Raw genomic sequence first — 18,200 nt, 5'->3', positions numbered from 1 at the left:
GGGAGATCCTCAGCACGGTGTCCTGTGACAAGTCCCTGGGCATTTCTGTGGGAGTGTCACTGCACCTCCCACACACGTCCTTGCTTCCCTCTCAGCCAAAGCACAGGATGAGGTGGCACAGCACTGGCTTCACTGCTTTGTGCCTGGATCACATACACCTTCGTAAAGAAGCTTCCCATACAAGTGCCTCCCACTGATTTTCTATAGGACTAAGATTTGGGCCAAGTCTACTGTTGGTATCTGTGAAGAAAAGATGAGGTTATAGTTTTGTATGCTTTGCTTTCATGATCTTACCATGAGAAGTTACTGTATTGCATGTGTAATCTGCCTAACTGGCTATTCCCTGAGGCTTTTTCTTTCTTCCTTGCTTCAGTAACAAGCCAAGGAAGCAATGATCCTGTGCCGATTCCTTGTGTCATCTCTTATTCAGTAGCTGAATAATAACTGGCTACTGACTTTGTAGAAACTAGAGGGTACATAATTCAATTTTCCTCATTCGTGTTCCAGTTTCTATTTGGGAATTCCCCTTGGGGTTAGATTTGTCTGCTCACGAACTGCACTCAAGAACCTAAGAGACCAACTTAATGCAAAAGGGTCCCTAGGAGGAATGAAAATCTTTGCTTGTGAAAGGTCACCAGAAAAGTGGCAATAGGGTCGTAAAATTAGCCTGCACCAGGGAAGAAAACATTCTTGCCTTCTATGTTGTGTTTTGTGCTGACGGTTGCAAAATCTCTAACTTTGCATATTTGACTTAATGAAAACTGAGAAACAAGCTTGGCTCATTTTTTTTTGCCAGGCAAATTGTGTGTGACCTCAGCACATTTCTCTTTTCTGTTGTTGCGGAGGCAAAGCAGCAGGCAGTTGTGTACTTTTCCCTGATGCACAGCTAGGAAGAAAGAACACGTATTTCAAGGTGTGTTGCAATATTCCGTCCCTGACTGCAAATTCTGAGATTACTGAAGTAACCAAATTGATCTAAATGTCATGTTATCCCTTGGTTTAATGGAAAATAATTAAGATCATCGCTGGCATTATTAAAGGATGTGGGTTTGCTGTCTGAAGCATAAGAAGCTTCTTTTTAATCTCCGGTAAAAATGGGCAGCCCTTCTCTGTTAATATTTCCTGCAGTGTGTAATCCCATGAATGTAATGACTGTACTTCTCCTTGCTCGTCATGTTAGCAAATGATAGAGACTCTCGGGCAATTTGCACTTGAGGGCTTGAGCTGTGAAGTTCAGAGATGTGTTTGACTTGGTTACTGCACTGGCCCTTCAGTTCTCATGATTAACTTCACTGGCTGGAAGAGTAAAGCCGCATAAGAGCAGATGCTCTGCTGCTCTTGTGCTGCTTCAGCAGAGAAGGAATGCTAGTAAAATCACTTCAGGTGAAGAGCCGTGGGCACTGGAGCACTGCAGAGGGGCAGAGGCTGGCTGTAGGTGATGGCTCTCTCCAGCACACATAGCACATTGGCATTCCTGGCCATCAGGTCACCTTCTGGAAATTGTAGCCTGGTTGGGGAGTTCAGCTCAGGACCTGGGCACACATAAAATCAGCGATGTATGGAGTCATAAAGATGCAATCTGCTCTGGTGACCCGACAGTGTTCCCCGCCTCTGCGACCAGGAGCAGGTAACTGGACACACAACACAGTGGATTGGTGTGGGCCTCTTATATTCTCCACTGGCAGCTGTCAGCCAGGGCACTGAATGGAGAAATACACTGTTCAAATGCAAGAGCCCTTCATCACCTTCAGTGCTCTCCATTTTGTTGCTACAGTGTCACAACGAGCCCTTCGGTGGGAGTGATTCGGAGGGAATGATTTAGCCTTGGGAAACAGCGATTTATTTTGAAAAGTCCTTTACTGTAGTATCTTCCTTTTCTCTGACTGTACCATGGAGGCACTCAGCCTTATCATGCAGGAAGTAGCTGAGGCTTTCTGATAGTATTCTTTTAAAATCAAAACATTAAAACTACAGTGCAATGATTTTCACATTTTCCAGGCATCCCTCCTACCGGCATTAATTGCCCCCCTGCTGTTTCTGTTCCAAAGCTATTTGCTTTTTCAGTATGCAGCGCTTGTTCAGTGCTGCACTAAACCTTTGTTGTTTTGCAGTAAAAAAAGCTTCCGTTTATGCAAATGGCATTAAAATGAGTTTGATAAAGTGATGAACAGTCACATTTAATGATTGCAACTGGTGGGGTTCAGTTTGTTATTTTACAGTTAATTTTGGGAAAGTAAAAGGCTTTACAAACTCCCTTCTGGTGTCAATGCAGTGGTACAGCACTCCCATAACTGTGTTTTAAAACTGTAGTAGGGCCAGCAAGCCGATGTGATGGGGGGTTCAAATACACCCAACATCGCAGTGACCCTTTCCCCTGTGATAGATCTCTCTTCAATCTTGAAATCTCCCTGTACTTACCAGTTCATCTCCTATTTGGGTTACTGTATCTTTGGATGGCAGTTAGGTTTCATGCCCCTTTATTTATTTCCTCTTCCTCTCTGCTTCTGACACATTATTATTCTTTCCACTGACTGTAACAGACCTCCAAAATCCCATAGTCCCCAAAAGTAATTACAGATACATTACTGAGCAATCCCACTGGTAGGTTGGGTCAAGTGCTTTATTTTTATCCAGGTCAGCTACTGAGGCGTGTGGTTGACTTTGCTTCCTCAGTAGCTGCATGAAAAGACAGGAGTATTTCTGTCACCTGAGCATTTCATCTGTAGCTGGGGTTTAGTCCTCTCCTGGCTCTGGAGTACCTGGTACCCAAGCAGGATTGCTAGTGGTCAGTAATGGAAGACACAAGGTCCCCATGATAGATGGATAAAACTAGGAAAAGCGCGACTATGGCTGTAAATGAACACAGTTTGATTGTATGTTTGTCTAACATAGGGTTTGATGACCTACAAGCCTGTGCTGATCCTGGAGCTCCTGAACATGGATACAAGACACCCAGTGCGGGTGTTTTCTTTGAAAGTGTGGTGGTCCGGTTTCATTGCCAAGAAGGATACAGGCTTAACGGTACTTCCAAAAAACTTTGTGTGAGACACTTTAATGGCTCCCTGAGCTGGAAACCAAGTGATAAACCTGTGTGCCTACAAGAAGGTAAGTCAGTTTTATTCAAGCAGTTCTCACTTGACCATGTACCATATCTCTATATCTCAGGACAAAACAGAAAAGGATGAAGTCCATTTCACTGTGTCTTATTGGATACATACTTGAGTTTCCCATCATAATCCTCATTTGTTAGTTAAACTTGTGCCATGAGAGACCATGTGTGTGCATGTGCACTTGTTGAAAAGGACATAAATGTGCAAAAAAAAAAAAAAAAAGGATGATACATGTCTCCTTTTAACTACTTACAAATTAATGCAGAGAGAAAAGGCAAACTCTAATGTAAGTAAACTGTTTATAACTATTTATTAAAGCTGCCCACCTAATATTTCTTTCTGCAGTGGTTTACTAGAAAAATAAAATCCATTTCCAGTGTTACTGCTCCTGCTAATCAGGAATTTTAAACAATTGTGTTTCATAATGTGTGCGTGAGTCGAGTAGAAAAATCAAATATGCATAGACAGCAGAGGTTTAAAGTCAGGGTAGAAGTTTACTCTGAGATAATTCAAACAATTATGGCATAAACAAATTGATTTTTATTGTATTCTATATTTGAAATTGTATTTGGTTTTAAATAATCAGGACATTAAATTACTTTCTTCTTCTAGGACTTAGAAGCAGGATTAATTTGAATTTCATAAGTGTAAATTTTGGCCAAGGTACACGTAAGCAGCACAAATTATTTATTTCACCAAGTATATTGAAGATATAACATGTCCTTGTTGTTGATTTATTTTTGGTCAACAGAGCTATTAAAATCAACAGACATGAAAAGTGTTAGTTAAATTGAGTGCATACATTTCAGCTTTGTGACTTCTCCACCAAAGTCATTAACCATTGCCTCATTGTCTTCAAGGCTGAGCAAGATAAATTCTATTTCACCATTTAAAATCTGGTAAATATATGGACTTCGTTCAAAAGTATTCAAAGACTTAAGTGGCTCATAAACACACTTACTGCATAGGATCATGCATCACTCAGAGTGTATAAAAACTACAAGTGTTTATTTATGGTAGTGGGTGGGTGAGTGTGAGAAACCTGTACCAGGACAAAGGGATGTCTGGAACATAAAGGCAAAGGGTGGCCAATAACACCTCATCATGTGGCCTTGTGGGTCAGCTACCTGATGCCTTTAAAATAACTTATGTATGAAAATCATGCCCTCTCCTGTACAGACATTTTTCATAAATGTCCTTGTCTTTCATCTTGTGGTTATTTAAGAAAAAAATGCATGTAGAGTGACAGCAGCATCTGTCTAAACCAGCTATTCAAGCTACCAGAAAAAGCTTTAATGCTTGGAAAATCTGTTTTCTTAACCACTGCAGGTATCTTCTAGGAATTTTGTTATACAGCTTTGAAATGTTACCTGTATCATCCACTGCAGTTGTTAAAATAAGCATTAATGTGTTTTATTAGATGTTCAATATTCAGTGGAAATCTGTGGAGGAAGTTTCTGATCACAATGCCATCAAAAGCAAAACTGTCACCAATGTCAGTGTGTTCAACAATTGACCCAGGTGTTTTCAAAAAAGAAAGAAATTGGAAGATGAGAATGTGACAGATGATGTGACAACAGTTGCTTAAGTGACAATAATTACTTTCCAGCACAGAACACTTAAAAAGGATTGCTACCCAATGCTCTGATCAAGCAAAGCACTTAAGCTTGAGCATAACTGTAATTATGTGATTAGTCTTGTTAAAGTTCTGTGCTCAGAATTAGACATATGCAAAAATGCTTTCTACTATTTGGGCCAAAGAGTAGGACCCTGATTTAGGATTTAGTGAAGCAAGTGCTTAAGTACTTTCCTGATTAACATTATAATAATACTCAGGTATTATTAAAACAATCCTAGGCTTTGGCAGTAGAAAAAAAGAAATTAGATTACAGAATTAGTTCTATCCGATGCACAGTAATTGTGCAATCACACTGATTCAGAAGAAATACTAAACAAAGGCTCAGTGGCAGTCCATGAGACCCAAGCATTTGCTTAAGTGATTTTTAGAGTGATCCTTTTGCATACTGGGAGCAGAACTGTGAGAGAGGGGCATGGCGGGGAGGTGCACAGTGTAGGGATATGGCGCATCTGGAGAACGGTTAAGAAAGAATAATAACAGGGTCTGCAATTCTCAGCTGTCTAACGACATACATAAAAGTCTACATTGCAGAAATTCTGCAATGATATATAGAAAGAAATCTGAAATTTCTAGCAACTCCTGGAGAAGGAAGAAGCTAACGATGTACCATTCATCAATACCTATCACAAGGTGAAATAAACTTTATGCTGCATTTACCCATTGATGGTGGGGGCTGACTGCTCTGTGTGCTGTGCTGTGCTCTAAATGCCTCTCGTCCCACGATGTATAAATGTCAGATATTGCCAGCTGAGCTTGCACGCTAAAACACTCACTAGTTTGGAGTTCATTTATTCTCAGGAGTTTAGATTCAACTTAGGATAATTTAGATTCAGCATAGGATAATTTTATGTCTGTATGTTATGTATGTTTAATTGTCGTTATGTGTTTACTAGAACAATCTCTAATCACAAATGGATGTTATTTACCAAAGGAAGTAAAGCAACCTGTTCCAGAGCGTAATTGATTTTAGAACTAATACGTTTGCCTGGAGCTCTTCACCCAATCAATTTGATTTTATAGGTCTGTCATTTCTCGTTAAGAGGCAGGAGATTTTAAGTGTCAGTATGAGAATGAAGTTGTATGACTAGGTGCCCAAAAAATGCCCTGTCAAAAATCTGTGTGCTTCGAGTTATGTTCTCTTGTTGATCTACAGCATGTTGTGACTGTACCTTCCATCAATTCTAATACGGTTATGCACATAAATACCAAACCTCTAAGGTGGGAATTTTGTATTTACTGTTTAAGAGCAGTATGTCATGTTGTTCACACTTTAATCTCATCTTCTCCCACTGTGATAATGTGGCTGCTGAGGCTGTTGCCCTACTTGGAACAAATGTTAGCTCTTTCCTATGAGATTGAATCTAAATTTATAGTCTACTTGGAGATGGCAACCAAGAGAAGAGCTGTGCCCTTCTCTCTCTGTGCTTCTTCAGGCAGATGCCTTTGAGATGTCCTCAGTGCCTCCTTCTCCCACTGACAGGGGAGATAAACCTGCAGTGAAAGTAGTGGACTGGTACATAGTTTGGCTACAGCTTTCCTGTAGGACATTCAGCCCTCATTTTTCTTTGCCTTTGTCCCTGGATCTGTGAGATGACTGCAATATTTTTATTTCCCCATCTCTTACCTGTCTTGCCAACTGATTCTTAAGCCTGGTTATGAGCACTCTATGCTTGTAACCAGGCTGCAGAACAATAGCCACAGGTAAAGTCTCTCTGCACTGCTGTAATACAAGCAAAGACAATAAAGGGAAAGTGTTATTTAATATGCACTAAAATACTGTGTTTGCCATCCACAGAACTATCCTAATAAAACACTACTATGGATTTAACACTATTAAAAAAGCAAGAGACGATATTGATCTTAAATGTTTACTTTTAAGAGCAAAGGGCCCAGATGAGCTGTCCCTGCACTAAACCCATTCTTCATTATGTTCCTTTTATCTCTCCTTGCTGTTTCTCCCTGTTCCAGCCTGTCAGTGATGTCACTAGATGTAGTCAAGGCTAATTCAGAGACCACTCCACAGTGAGATACATAGGAGCAGTGGACCTCTGCATTTGAATTTATGTACAGACTACTAAATAAAACAGTGTCAGAGCACAGACCAGGGCACTGTTTTCCAATTGTATACATACACTCTTACCGTGTTAGAAAAGTCCCTAATGTGGGTTTGGCCAACTTCCACTAGTACTCCAAGCAAATCCTTCAAGCATCTTCTGGATTAGTGTGGAGCAGGGACAGTTTTTGGATGGTAAGGGCTTGCTTGCAATAGACACAAGCCATCCCAAACCAGCTGGTACCCATGGATGATGTGGCTATCTCCATGGTGTCTAGGTCATGCCTTCCTTCTGAGTTGCTGTTGTGGCCCAAGTGCCCCTGGGAGGAACCAAGGTGGTCCTCCTTCCCCATGGGCAGTTCTGAGAGATGATGCATGGTTTACACATGAAGGAACACACTATAACTATAGTGATTAACAAATTTTACTCTTCAGACCAATATTCCTTTGATGGGGGACACACTTGGTTTGCTACAGGCTAGAGCTCCTATCGTACAAAAAGCTGCATCTTCATGAAAGTTAGGTCAAGATGAGCCCTTGCACTTGGCAGGGTGTTGAGCCTGCTGGCTGTAACCCAGCTCTTTCTGCCCCTCCAAGATAAGAAATGTGTTCCTTTGGCTGACCCATTTTAATTCTCACATGGTAGATATAAGCAGATCATGTAAAACTGCCAGAAAAGAGTGTAAGTCATAGCCTTTGCTGTTCAATGCTGGCTAAAGACCATGTATTTCCTTAAATGGTTTAGCAGCTTCCACGGATTTGCTGAAAAGTACTTAGAATAAAGTAGTTTATTTTCTAGGACAGGACGTTTTAAAATTCAGTCACTTACTTTCAGCTTTTCCAAGCAGAATTGGTGCCAGCTAATCCAGTTGTTTGCGGAGAGGTGGCTACTGCAATTTATGCCTGACTAAGTGCTAAACAATATGAATTCAGCCAGTGGGAAAGCATTTGCTTGCAAGGCATCAAGAAAAAGAGCTGTAATACTGTGGTCCAATGGTCTGGCATTTATCTGGGGCTTGTAATAAGCCTGTTACCAAAGTCAGACAGGATTTTGCAGGCAGAGGAGGGTGGGTACAGTGAGCACCTTATCGCTGTTCTTTGCCAACATCGAGACGATTGAAACGATTCGATCTGTACCTCTTACTTGGAATAATGGGGATGAAGTTGCTGTAATAGATCATAGCTATTTCCCCCACTTTGGAAGTGAAATCTTGTATTTTACTGCACCATGTGTATACATACCTCCTTTATTTGTATAGCAGCAGAAAGCTGTTATGTCAAGATAGTGAGCTGTTCACTGATGTTATCTTCTGGCATCTATCTCTGACCTCCTCCTGTATGGCTGCCAAGCAGGTTCTCCATCTATCTCATCCCATCCTCAAGGGTGCCCAGGACAGCTTCTTCATGACAGTATTTAAGGCTTAGTATAAGGCATTTCTTGTGGGGCATCCTCTGCTGTCTCATCTGCTGATTAACTTGGTAGAGAGAGTGAGAGAAAAGTGTTTGGTCTTTGAAAGTGATGTCTGCACCCTTGTCAGTGTATTTTACAGCCTCCTGTTAGGGTACAGATCCTCCCAGACTTGGTCATTTATAAATGAATAAATTCTAAGAAAACTTCTTGCTGCAGTTTCTCAGCTTGCCTGGCAGGCTGCCAGCCCTTCCCATTACCAGCAGCAGGAGGCACCTGCAGCAGCTGCCAAGAATCTGAAAGTAAAAAGAGAAATGGAGGAATTTTTAACTAGTAGTATGTCCAGGCCCAATACCAAAAGTTAGCTAAGTACATTGTGTTTTAAAAACCATCCCTGTGATGGGAAGGCACAAAGGAAAGTATGTGTCAACTGGGAAAGCAATACTCTCCCGCTTCACGTTAGTAAAAATTAGTGATGGAGTCTCAGAGTAATAGATCACCCTAGTTTGCCTAAGTAAGTAAATACATTATGAAATACATTTGTTCTTAGTAGTCTGTGTGTGCTATGCTAAATGGCAGTTTATCTTGCTTCTACTTGTGCTTCTACAGAAACAAACAAGCTGTCACCATGGCTTTACTTTGTGCATACTCACAATTAATTGCTAAATAAAAATTTAGATTTGCCTATTCCTCTTTAGCAAGAGTTACCCATGAAAGTGGCAGAAACTTTCTCTTTTATGCAAATCTCAATGGACTTCAGAGACTCTTTTTTTCCCTAATAAATATTGCATTCCTGAATGAAAATAATTGTCTTTCATGGTAGAAGTACTGGGGGGAAAAGCAGCATAACACAGGCTTATAATATCTTTAGTGTCTTCCTTTTATTTTAAATACTTCTCGAGTTTTGGTGCCTAGAAACTTTTATCACCATCTCTGTCATGGATTGACTGCTGGCAGACAAACAGAAATTCTCTCCCAGTATTTAGTCTTTTCATCTCTTCTGTTTAATCTCACTTTGCATTTTTGATGAGGATGAACTTTGAGTCACCTGGTCTATTCCCTCATACCCTCTTGGCTTGTTTCTTAATTATTCAGTATTAGCAGGGGGATTCTTCCCCTGTCTCACCCTTCCACTTTCCACATCTTTCAGTCTTCTGGGTTTTATTCTGTATTTGGTGTCTTTAGCACTGGTATATACAGAGAGATATATGACTGTTTGATAAGTGTGTCACAGACAGCAAATAGAGCCTGTGCCTTTATATCACTACAGGTTTGTAGTCCCTTGTTGAGGGTCTTCTACAAGCACTTGAGATGCTGCTCAGGACCTTAAAAATCGTGTCCTCTAAAGGCATATGAATGCAAGCACATAAAACTATCTGATTTATAACATAATCAATGAGGTTAATGTGAAGACATTCTTATAACGAACTCTGTGGAATGGAGCTGGATAAACCCTTGTAAATGTACCTGATTTTCATCTGTGTCTCTGCTAAAACAGCAGTCTTTCTGTGTCCCTCGTGCCATATCTGTATTTCCTTTCGTCCTGTCCTTAGTGCTGTCAAAGAGTCTGCCTTCACATGGGACCTTGGGATTGTCAGACACTGGGGTGTAATTTGCACTCATGATGAATGGAGGGCCAAAATTAACAACAGTCTTCCTAAAATCTCCTAATTTTGTTTGTTTAAAAAAGGCTGGGGAAATGATCCATTATTATAGCACCTCAGCTTCTACTGCAGTGCTATAGACTGTAAATTGTAGTTAACTAGGGAAAGGGCATTTTTACTGAAATGCGTGTATTTCTGAAACAGTTTAAGCAGAGCACTTAAATTAAATGCTAACTTTTGTTTAAGAGCTTGATTACTGAATAGTTAGCCATGTTTTTTTAATTAAGTTACTATTTCTTTTTTTCATGAAGTCACAGATTGCCTTGTTCCTCATGTTGAAGATGCAGAGATTCATAACAAGACATACAGGACTGGCGATAAGTTAATAATCAGCTGTCATGAAGGATTCCAGATCCGTTACCCTGACTTAGACAACATGGTTTCCATATGTCAAGACGATGGAACATGGGATAACCTACCTTTATGTCAAGGTTTAGTACTCCAGCACGTCCTGTTTTATAGCTCATGCATCTTGTGATAGTTTGCCAATATTTGTTCCTACAGTTGTAAGAATGTCAGTGATCTGATAAGCTCCACAGTGCAGTATTTGAATAATGCTGCTGCTAAGATTTTTTTGATTTCTCTTCCCTGTTGCTCGCTGCAGGAAAGAAGATGCTGCTTTCTGAACATATCCATACTTAAAATACTGCTTTAAATATTATTTTTTGTTTGTGAGTCTAAAATCTGACACAGATACATTGCATTAAAAAGAAAAAACGACCAGGGTAATCAGTCAGAAGTTCAGCAAAAGATCTGATGGGCAACTGACGTTTTTTCACTAATTAATTTGTGGAAAGATTTAAGCTTCTAGCTGCAATTTATCTTTCTTTGCCTTGTGCAGAGGGCAGGGGTAGAGAAGAGAGGCTGGAACCTGTTCTTCTGTCAGAGTTTTCAGCAGAATTGTTGATTAGGTTCACAGTCCATTAAACCTGTAGCTATTGACTAAAAATTCAGGGTGTGCACCAGAGTGATTCTGGCCAGAAAAGCCATTAGCTGTAGGACTAGTAGTATCAGCAGCATGGGATCCCTGCCCAGCTGTGAGAAATGTGAGTGTGAGAAATGACTGGGGGTAATGGCAGCTTTAGTGAATGGCAATTCAATAACCCTAGACTTCTTTTACCTTCACATTTCTAATATGCACGTGTTAGTACCACTGACTTGGTTTTAACCAGTTCATATCTTGCTAACAAGCTTGGCCCACTGAACAGCATTGAGAGATTTTTAACTGTCTCTGCTGAGGAGAAAACTTAGTCTTAACTTACCTCAAATCCTTATGTCAGCTCCTAATGCTAACAGTTCTCTGTAGGCACTTAATTACACTGTCCCATCAATTTGCAGAGTGAGGGCAGGCACTCAGGGGAACTGGGACCCTTCTCAGGAGTTACAGCACACCAGACTGTCCCCCAACATCCTGTCTTCAACTATGGCAGAAATTTAGTCATATTTCCAGGATGGCTCAGTGGTTTAGATGCACACATTGTATCATCTGAATAGTGCTAACAGCAAAGAAGAATTTTCATGAACCTGTAGAAAAGTGGACACCAGTTTTGGAGTCTCTTGTCAGCAGTGGCATCACGTGTGGCGGTATGAAGTGTACAGCCCTTGTTTGAGAGTGGGTGCACCTCGCATCTAATTCAAGTAGATTAAGACTCTTAGGGTTAGGTGAGATGAATGGTCAAAAGATCAATTTGCAGGTACTGTATTTGCCAAAGGTCCAGGTGGAAACTTTAGAATAGACAGTGTAATAAACTGTGTAAGCAGAAGATCCCCAAGTACCCCTTGGTTTCTTGCTTTCTTCTTGTATTTATACTGTGAAACACAATCAGCTGCTCCTACTCCATATTTGATATTAACTGCTTTTCAGTATAAAAGCAGTGCTAATAGAAGTTCAGAAATCAATTGCACAAGACCCAAGTGCTGTGATTACCAGACATGCACAGAATAGGCAATTCAGATTCAAGTACCTGAAATATTTTGCCAAATTCTTGCTGCAAAATTGTCCACAGAATTTTTTTTTTTTTTTTACTCCATCAAGCACTAATAAGATCAAAGCCACTTGTCTACTTGCACTAGGTAGCCTGTCAGTTATATTTCTATGGCCCTTTGATTACAACAGGCAGGGGAGTCTTATGACACTAAGATGCCTTTTTTTTCTGCCCAAGCAGTGATAAAGGATTATAGACCGTGTAAGAATCCAACCTCTATTTTTGCAATGAGATAATAAAATTAATTACTGATCTGGAATGATGTGAGTTACTTGGCAAAAAAGAAGCCAAAATCAAGTTTTCGAGCAGCTTGAGTTGTTTGGAGACCTAAGTATTTTCACAAATGCTTGGCTGTCATACAAATTCAAGTAAATCTCTGTCCTGCATTACAAGGAACATAATGAGCATTAAAATTCTGAGCCAGCAGGACAAAATTTTCCCTGATACTGTTCAGGGGAGAGTAAGCTTGGTCTTGCTCGGGCAATCTGTGCTTTTTCTGTCCCACTGGAGGCTGCTTATGTCATCCTGCTCAGTGGACTGCTCAGTTTGCAGGAATTAGTGTGTTATGTGTGGGGCATACCTGATCAGGGTACGAGCAGCAGCCTGTAGATAGAAGCTTTATTTGAGTAGGGACAAAACCAGCCAGTAAAAAAAATCAATCAAAAACTTTGCTCTGGTAGTATAGCATGCTGCAAAAAACTTTCAAGCTTTTTGTGTTGTTTTCTTTTGGTTTTGTCCCTCTCCCTCAAAAGACCACTCCAAGGAAATGACTGCTTGAAATGCTATTGAGACTTTTTCTCAGTTCTCAGACTGATTTTATTTTCCCCCTCAGGCTTAAAATTAAGGGTGTCCTATGAACATCCTTCACAAATTCCTAGTAGTGGCAAGAGACCTATTTATGGATTGCCATAATGCAGCTTCCATTAGTCACATAACTTTAAAATGCTATTTTTCATTCCCTGATTACTAGTCATCTTTTCTTCACATTATTGCAAATTAAAATATCAACAGTATTAAGTATTACCCAGAGGGTCATTTCTGAGGCCATGAGGAATGACACATTCAAAAGACATGCCATCTATTAAATTCACTGCTCTCTCTTGCCCCAGATGTGGCTGATGATCATTTAACCATCACTGCTCAGTACTATCCATGATACAAATGCCCCAGAAGTAATTCCAGGAGTAGAACTGGAATGTAGTCTCGATTCTGACTACATTTACAATTTCTGGTGATAACAGGTGCCTTAATTTTTTGATAACCTAATCGGAGACCTTGTTCAGTGTTTATCATGGGACAGCTCCTAGGAAGTCATATTCCCTTACACTTTCTCAAACTGGAATTTCAAAATCATTAATTCTGCTTGCATATCTTTTACAGTTGTGTGCACTTTGTCACAGGAGCAGTTTCATATTTAAGATGGTTTACATGTCTGTCACTTTTAGAGGAGGAATAAAACTCATGGTTTATATAAATGACAATCTTTATTTATTAAAGATCCTACCTCAAAAAGAAATTGCCATCTGCAAAACTGATGAATGTTTGTTAAACAAAATACTGTCAGTTTCAGTAAACCTTTCCTGGATTTTCCTGGGAGTGAATCCCACGCTAGCAAAGTGTGTGGGCTCAGCAATAAAAGGGTTTGAAACAGGATAATGAGGCATATGTATGTGAGGGAGATCGTGCAGACATGCCATTCATAGTGGAGAAGATGAAAAATATCGCACTCCTCGATTTAGAAGTTGTAACTGAGATGTGTGAAGATGACTGAGATAAGCACTTCATAATAAAAGAAACCTCCCTCTTCTTAATTTGCAGGTTGCCTGAGGCCACTGGTTCTTCCTCATAGTTACATTAACATTTCTGAGTTCGAGGCCTCCTTCCCTGTAGGAACAGTGGTGTATTACCAGTGCTTTCCTGGATATAAACTAGAAGGGGCAGAAATCCTTGAGTGCATGTATAACCTTATCTGGTCAGATAGCCCACCTAGGTGCCTTGATGTGGAAGGTAAATCTCTTCTTGTTTGTTTATGTTTCAATTTTGCAAAACCTGCATGCTCTATATGATTTTAACTCAGGCCTCTAACCACGGTTCCACTATATGTGATGTTCCCACTGGCTGTGCAGAGCCTATCTGGTTTTCCCTGCTTGCATCCTACTGTGCATCATGGCAGTATCAGCTCTCGGTGTTCCCTAACTAATGCTTGCTCTCTCAGTGTCCAAAGTGCAAGAGGAAAAGCTCCCAATGATGATTACTGTGCCCTTAAAATGTCAATTCTTTGCTGCCTTTCTAATCAAAATACTAAAGAAGTTAAGTTAGGGAATTCACATTCCTGTGCAGATGGTCAGAGTTCCTGTACATATGGATATATTTCCATGATAAACTAAAAAATACTCCATAGAAACTCTTAGTTTGGGCTGTGCCAACTGCAATCATTATTCAGTGCTACACGATGCTGCACACTTCAATATTTGTTGTCTCTCCTAGTAGTTAACCTTAAAGAAGGATTGGCAACTAAAATGACTGAGCTAATTTATTGATTAGGAACATAGAGACCATTCAGTGTGAAGCAGAGGTAAATTGTATCAAGCCAAATGGAATAATCTGTGACTAAACCTGCAGTGCTGGAATGGAGGATATTGTAGTGCATTTATATTTGCATCCCATACATTTAGAACAGAGATAGTGAATCGACTGCTCTATACATTGTCAAAACTGTGTGAACTACCCTCCTGCATCTTCATAACCACATCTTGAATGAAACGTCCTAGGGAGTCATCAGAATCCAAATACATCCTTTGCATTTCATTCCCCTAAAAGGACTACGTTTTTGTTCTATTTCAAGCCTGTAGGAAGCTATCTATATGTAGAATTTAGCTAAAAGCAATTATAGGATTTCATATGTGATGCTTATGTCACTGAACTAAATGCTAAGCACTCTGGAAGTGCAGAAATTTGCCAAAAGCTTCAACAAAGTGATACACTGCACAAAAATAATTAAATGATCCTTATTTTTAACTTACAATTCAAGTTCCAAAATACAAAAATGCCTTTGCAATTTTGGAATGGCAAAACAAGATGGTTTTTTAAAATTTATTTAACACAGCGTAAAAGATTAATCTGCAATCAGCTCTATGTAAGCCTTTTTTTGGAAGGCTTGTCTGTTGTTGTTTATAGCATGGAAAATATATTAAAAAATCAGAAAGGCCCTGTTAGGCTTAATCCAAGCAATGCAACTGATTTGATAAAAATGACAGTTCTTCAGTTAGGAAGGTAAGAGTATTAAAATACAGAAACTCAAGTGTTACGAAGCAGAAAAAGTTCTGTCTTACCCTCACTTAATACAGGTGAACATTCCATCTCCTATCAAAATACCCAAGAAAACTCATGTCCTCATTGTTTATTGCTTGTATTATAAAGTCATGAGAGGCTCTTTTTCTTGATAATTAAAAACATGAGGTAAGAACTGCTGCCCTCACAAGTCCTACATTTTAAATAACATGTCAAAAGTAATCATCCCCACTCAATAATGATGATCTGTGATCGAGGGATTGGTGTGTGCCAAACACTGGGCCAAGGCCATCTAGGATGCCTCCTGAGTTTTGGTTTTGATTCAGCCTCCCTTTTAATTCCTTTCTTATGGCTGTCTTTGAATGTCAAAACTTTCCATGGCAATTCCTTGTTGGCATCCCGTCAGTGCGTGTGTTGAGTGAACCACAGGAGACCAAAATCTAGAGCACAACACTTGGAAGAGCTGGTTCTGCTCAGCTTTGGGGCAGAATAGAAAGCAGCATCACTAAAAGGTCACCCCTGACAACACCCTTTGTGAACTCTTCTGTAGGGCTGCTTCAGAAGGTATGTAGCGAATTTCAAAATTAAATCCAGATAGGGTAAATCAACTTGAGATGTTTTTTCAAGTGATTTATGCAAGGAGTGCTAGTTTCCGGGAATCTTGTTACAGTCCACTACTCTTAATTAGTGGACCAAACTCCTTCCCTGCATATTTTTTATTTTGCACCTTGCATTCCAATGTCAAGCTCATTTTTCAGCATTCCTTTTATGTGTGCAGTGTAATCTCACCAAGCAGTATTTTTCACAGAGGAAATCTGCAAATAACAGATTAATTCCATTTATTTCTTTCCATGTTCAATTAAAAGTGTATTGTAATGACATTTCCTGCTCAGTATTTTAATATGGCAATGATTAAAAGCAAATGGCTGTTAGGAAGCTATTGCTAACCATTATAGAGCTTTTATTCTCCCGTAAGCAATGCTGCTTACAGCTTTCTCATTCAGATATATGTTCTTCTTGATTTCTCTACAGAGGGGATTTCTTAAATTTGTGTGTAGTCTCAAAAAAATACTGTATGTCAATCTTGTGAATTTCTCCCTCTTTGTTAGACCAAATAAATTCTGAGTGAAGGGTTTATAGCTCCACTTAAATGAACGGCTGCACCAGGGACCACTCAGCTCCTATCACACAGCAGGCTTTCTAATGCTTTCCAGTCTTTATCCTCGATATTGCCAAGCACGGAGCTTCCACCAGCTCCGTGGTGAGACACTAATTTTTGCTGATAGGGAAGAAGTTTTTTTTTTCTGATCAATAAAATCAGTGTGGCTTTATTCACAGCAGTTCATAGACACTGTGTCACCTGGCACTGAAGTGCAGCCAACAGTGCAGAGCTGTGCACTGGCTGCTCGGAAACAGCTGTTTGCATCCAACCAGGGCAGCAGTTGTGGCTCAGGCAAATAAGGATGTCTTCAGCTTACACTGCCAAGTATTTGCTGGTACCTTTAAATGCTTGTACCTTTGCCAGATTTAAAATGTTTGGATTGGTTTTTGAGTGCCTACCCCAAGCAGAATTGTTTGGGAGACTTCAGTTGAAACAGCTGTCTGATCGGAGAATGGCGGTAAAGGAAACGGTGCTGTTTTACCAGTGCAAGAAAATTTTGCAGTCATTTAGGGGATAAGATGAAGCATCTTAACACTGAATTTTCTTCTTCTTTAACTTTCCTAATTTCCTCTCTTTCTAGTGGAATTCCATAATTATGCAGAAACTTTTTAAACTTTCTTTTGTACTGAAAATCAGTAGACGCTTCCAAGAATTATAAAAATCTAAGGAAAATGGTTTGGGGTTTTTCTTTATTTATTTATATGATTTTTAAATTACCGATTTGGGGCTAATCATCCATCTGGACAAATTGATGTAAGTTAGTTTGCCTTCTGTAAAATCTGATATGCAAAACCTGGGTGCAAAATTAATGGAATTGAAGAATACCACATGCGGTATAAACATAAATTGTAAAATAAATCAAATGGCTTCCAAAAACATTGGAGGAGAGCAAACACTTGAAAACATACCTGCATGGAACTTGGTCAAATGAAATGTCTAAAACTAGGAGGTGATTTTAAAGCGATACTTTAAGGTGAATAAAGATATTACATGAGATTTGGATAAATTAAAAAACAAACAAACAAACAAAAAACCTTTGGCCCTGAGTACTTTGAGAACGTGATCTGCATATGATTACACACTTTGCCATCTGGACTCTGTATTTTAATTTTTCATGCCCTTTGGAAGACTTCCAAGAAGATGTAAGGAACAGTTCTAATAAAAAACTGGGTGGGAAGCAGGCAAAGAGATGAAATGCTGGAAGAATTTGATTATAATGCTAGAAAATAAAGAAGTTGTATGGATAGCATCATTGGGAATTCCCTGCTTTGTACTTAAAAGGGAAAACAGGTTGATTCAATTTGCAAAGAATGGACATGATCCTGTTATCTGGAATGTCTTGTTTCAGCATCATCCCAGCTGAACAGATGAGCTGGTCCTGCAGGAAATCAAATATATTGCAATATCATAACTTCATTCTACGTGCTGGGACCAACAGATTCTCTAGCTGAAGTTAAACTTGAAAGAATGTAAAATAGAAAATATTTCAAATTTTTGTAGGTAGATTCAAAATTAAAATGAAACAAACATGAGGAATAGACTTCAAAGGGAAGACTCAATGAATAGAAGAGAGGAAAAACAGAGAAGAAAACTCAAGGCATTACAGAACTCTGGAATATAAAATTACCTCATTGTGAGGGGAGTTGAAAAGATACAATGCTAAGTAACCATAAATTACAGAAAGGATCCTGAAAACTATTAGAAACTGTGGAAGAAAGATAGGAGAAGGAAGGAAGTAAGAAAATTGCACAACAACGCGAGAAAAAGTTCAAGGGAACTCAAAGCTCCTCTACCTGGAGCATGAGGAAATTTCTGGAGAATAAAAGGGGGTTAGTCATGTGAAAATCAAACCCAACAAAGTATGATACAAATAAAAAAATGTTCTGGA

At 39.5% G+C, this 18,200-nt stretch overlaps 1 protein-coding gene across 1 annotated transcript in view; it reads left to right on the top strand.

The window, feature by feature from the left end:
* SUSD4 (sushi domain containing 4) overlaps window positions 1-18,200 on the top strand; it is a 71,806-nt gene that overhangs the window by 38,253 nt on the left and 15,353 nt on the right. The window contains exons 2-4 of the mRNA XM_050316479.1: window positions 2,893-3,105; window positions 10,126-10,305; window positions 13,678-13,866. Coding sequence (XP_050172436.1) covers window positions 2,893-3,105; window positions 10,126-10,305; window positions 13,678-13,866 — 582 coding nt within the window. The remainder of the gene's footprint in view (window positions 1-2,892; window positions 3,106-10,125; window positions 10,306-13,677; window positions 13,867-18,200) is intronic.

The sequence above is a fragment of the Myiozetetes cayanensis genome, unplaced genomic scaffold (genome assembly GCF_022539395.1).
Source record: "Myiozetetes cayanensis isolate MyiCay16 unplaced genomic scaffold, myiCay2020 scf2-11, whole genome shotgun sequence".
In the NCBI taxonomy this organism is placed as follows: domain Eukaryota; kingdom Metazoa; phylum Chordata; class Aves; order Passeriformes; family Tyrannidae; genus Myiozetetes; species Myiozetetes cayanensis.
This window is presented reverse-complemented; position numbering and strand designations above follow the sequence as displayed.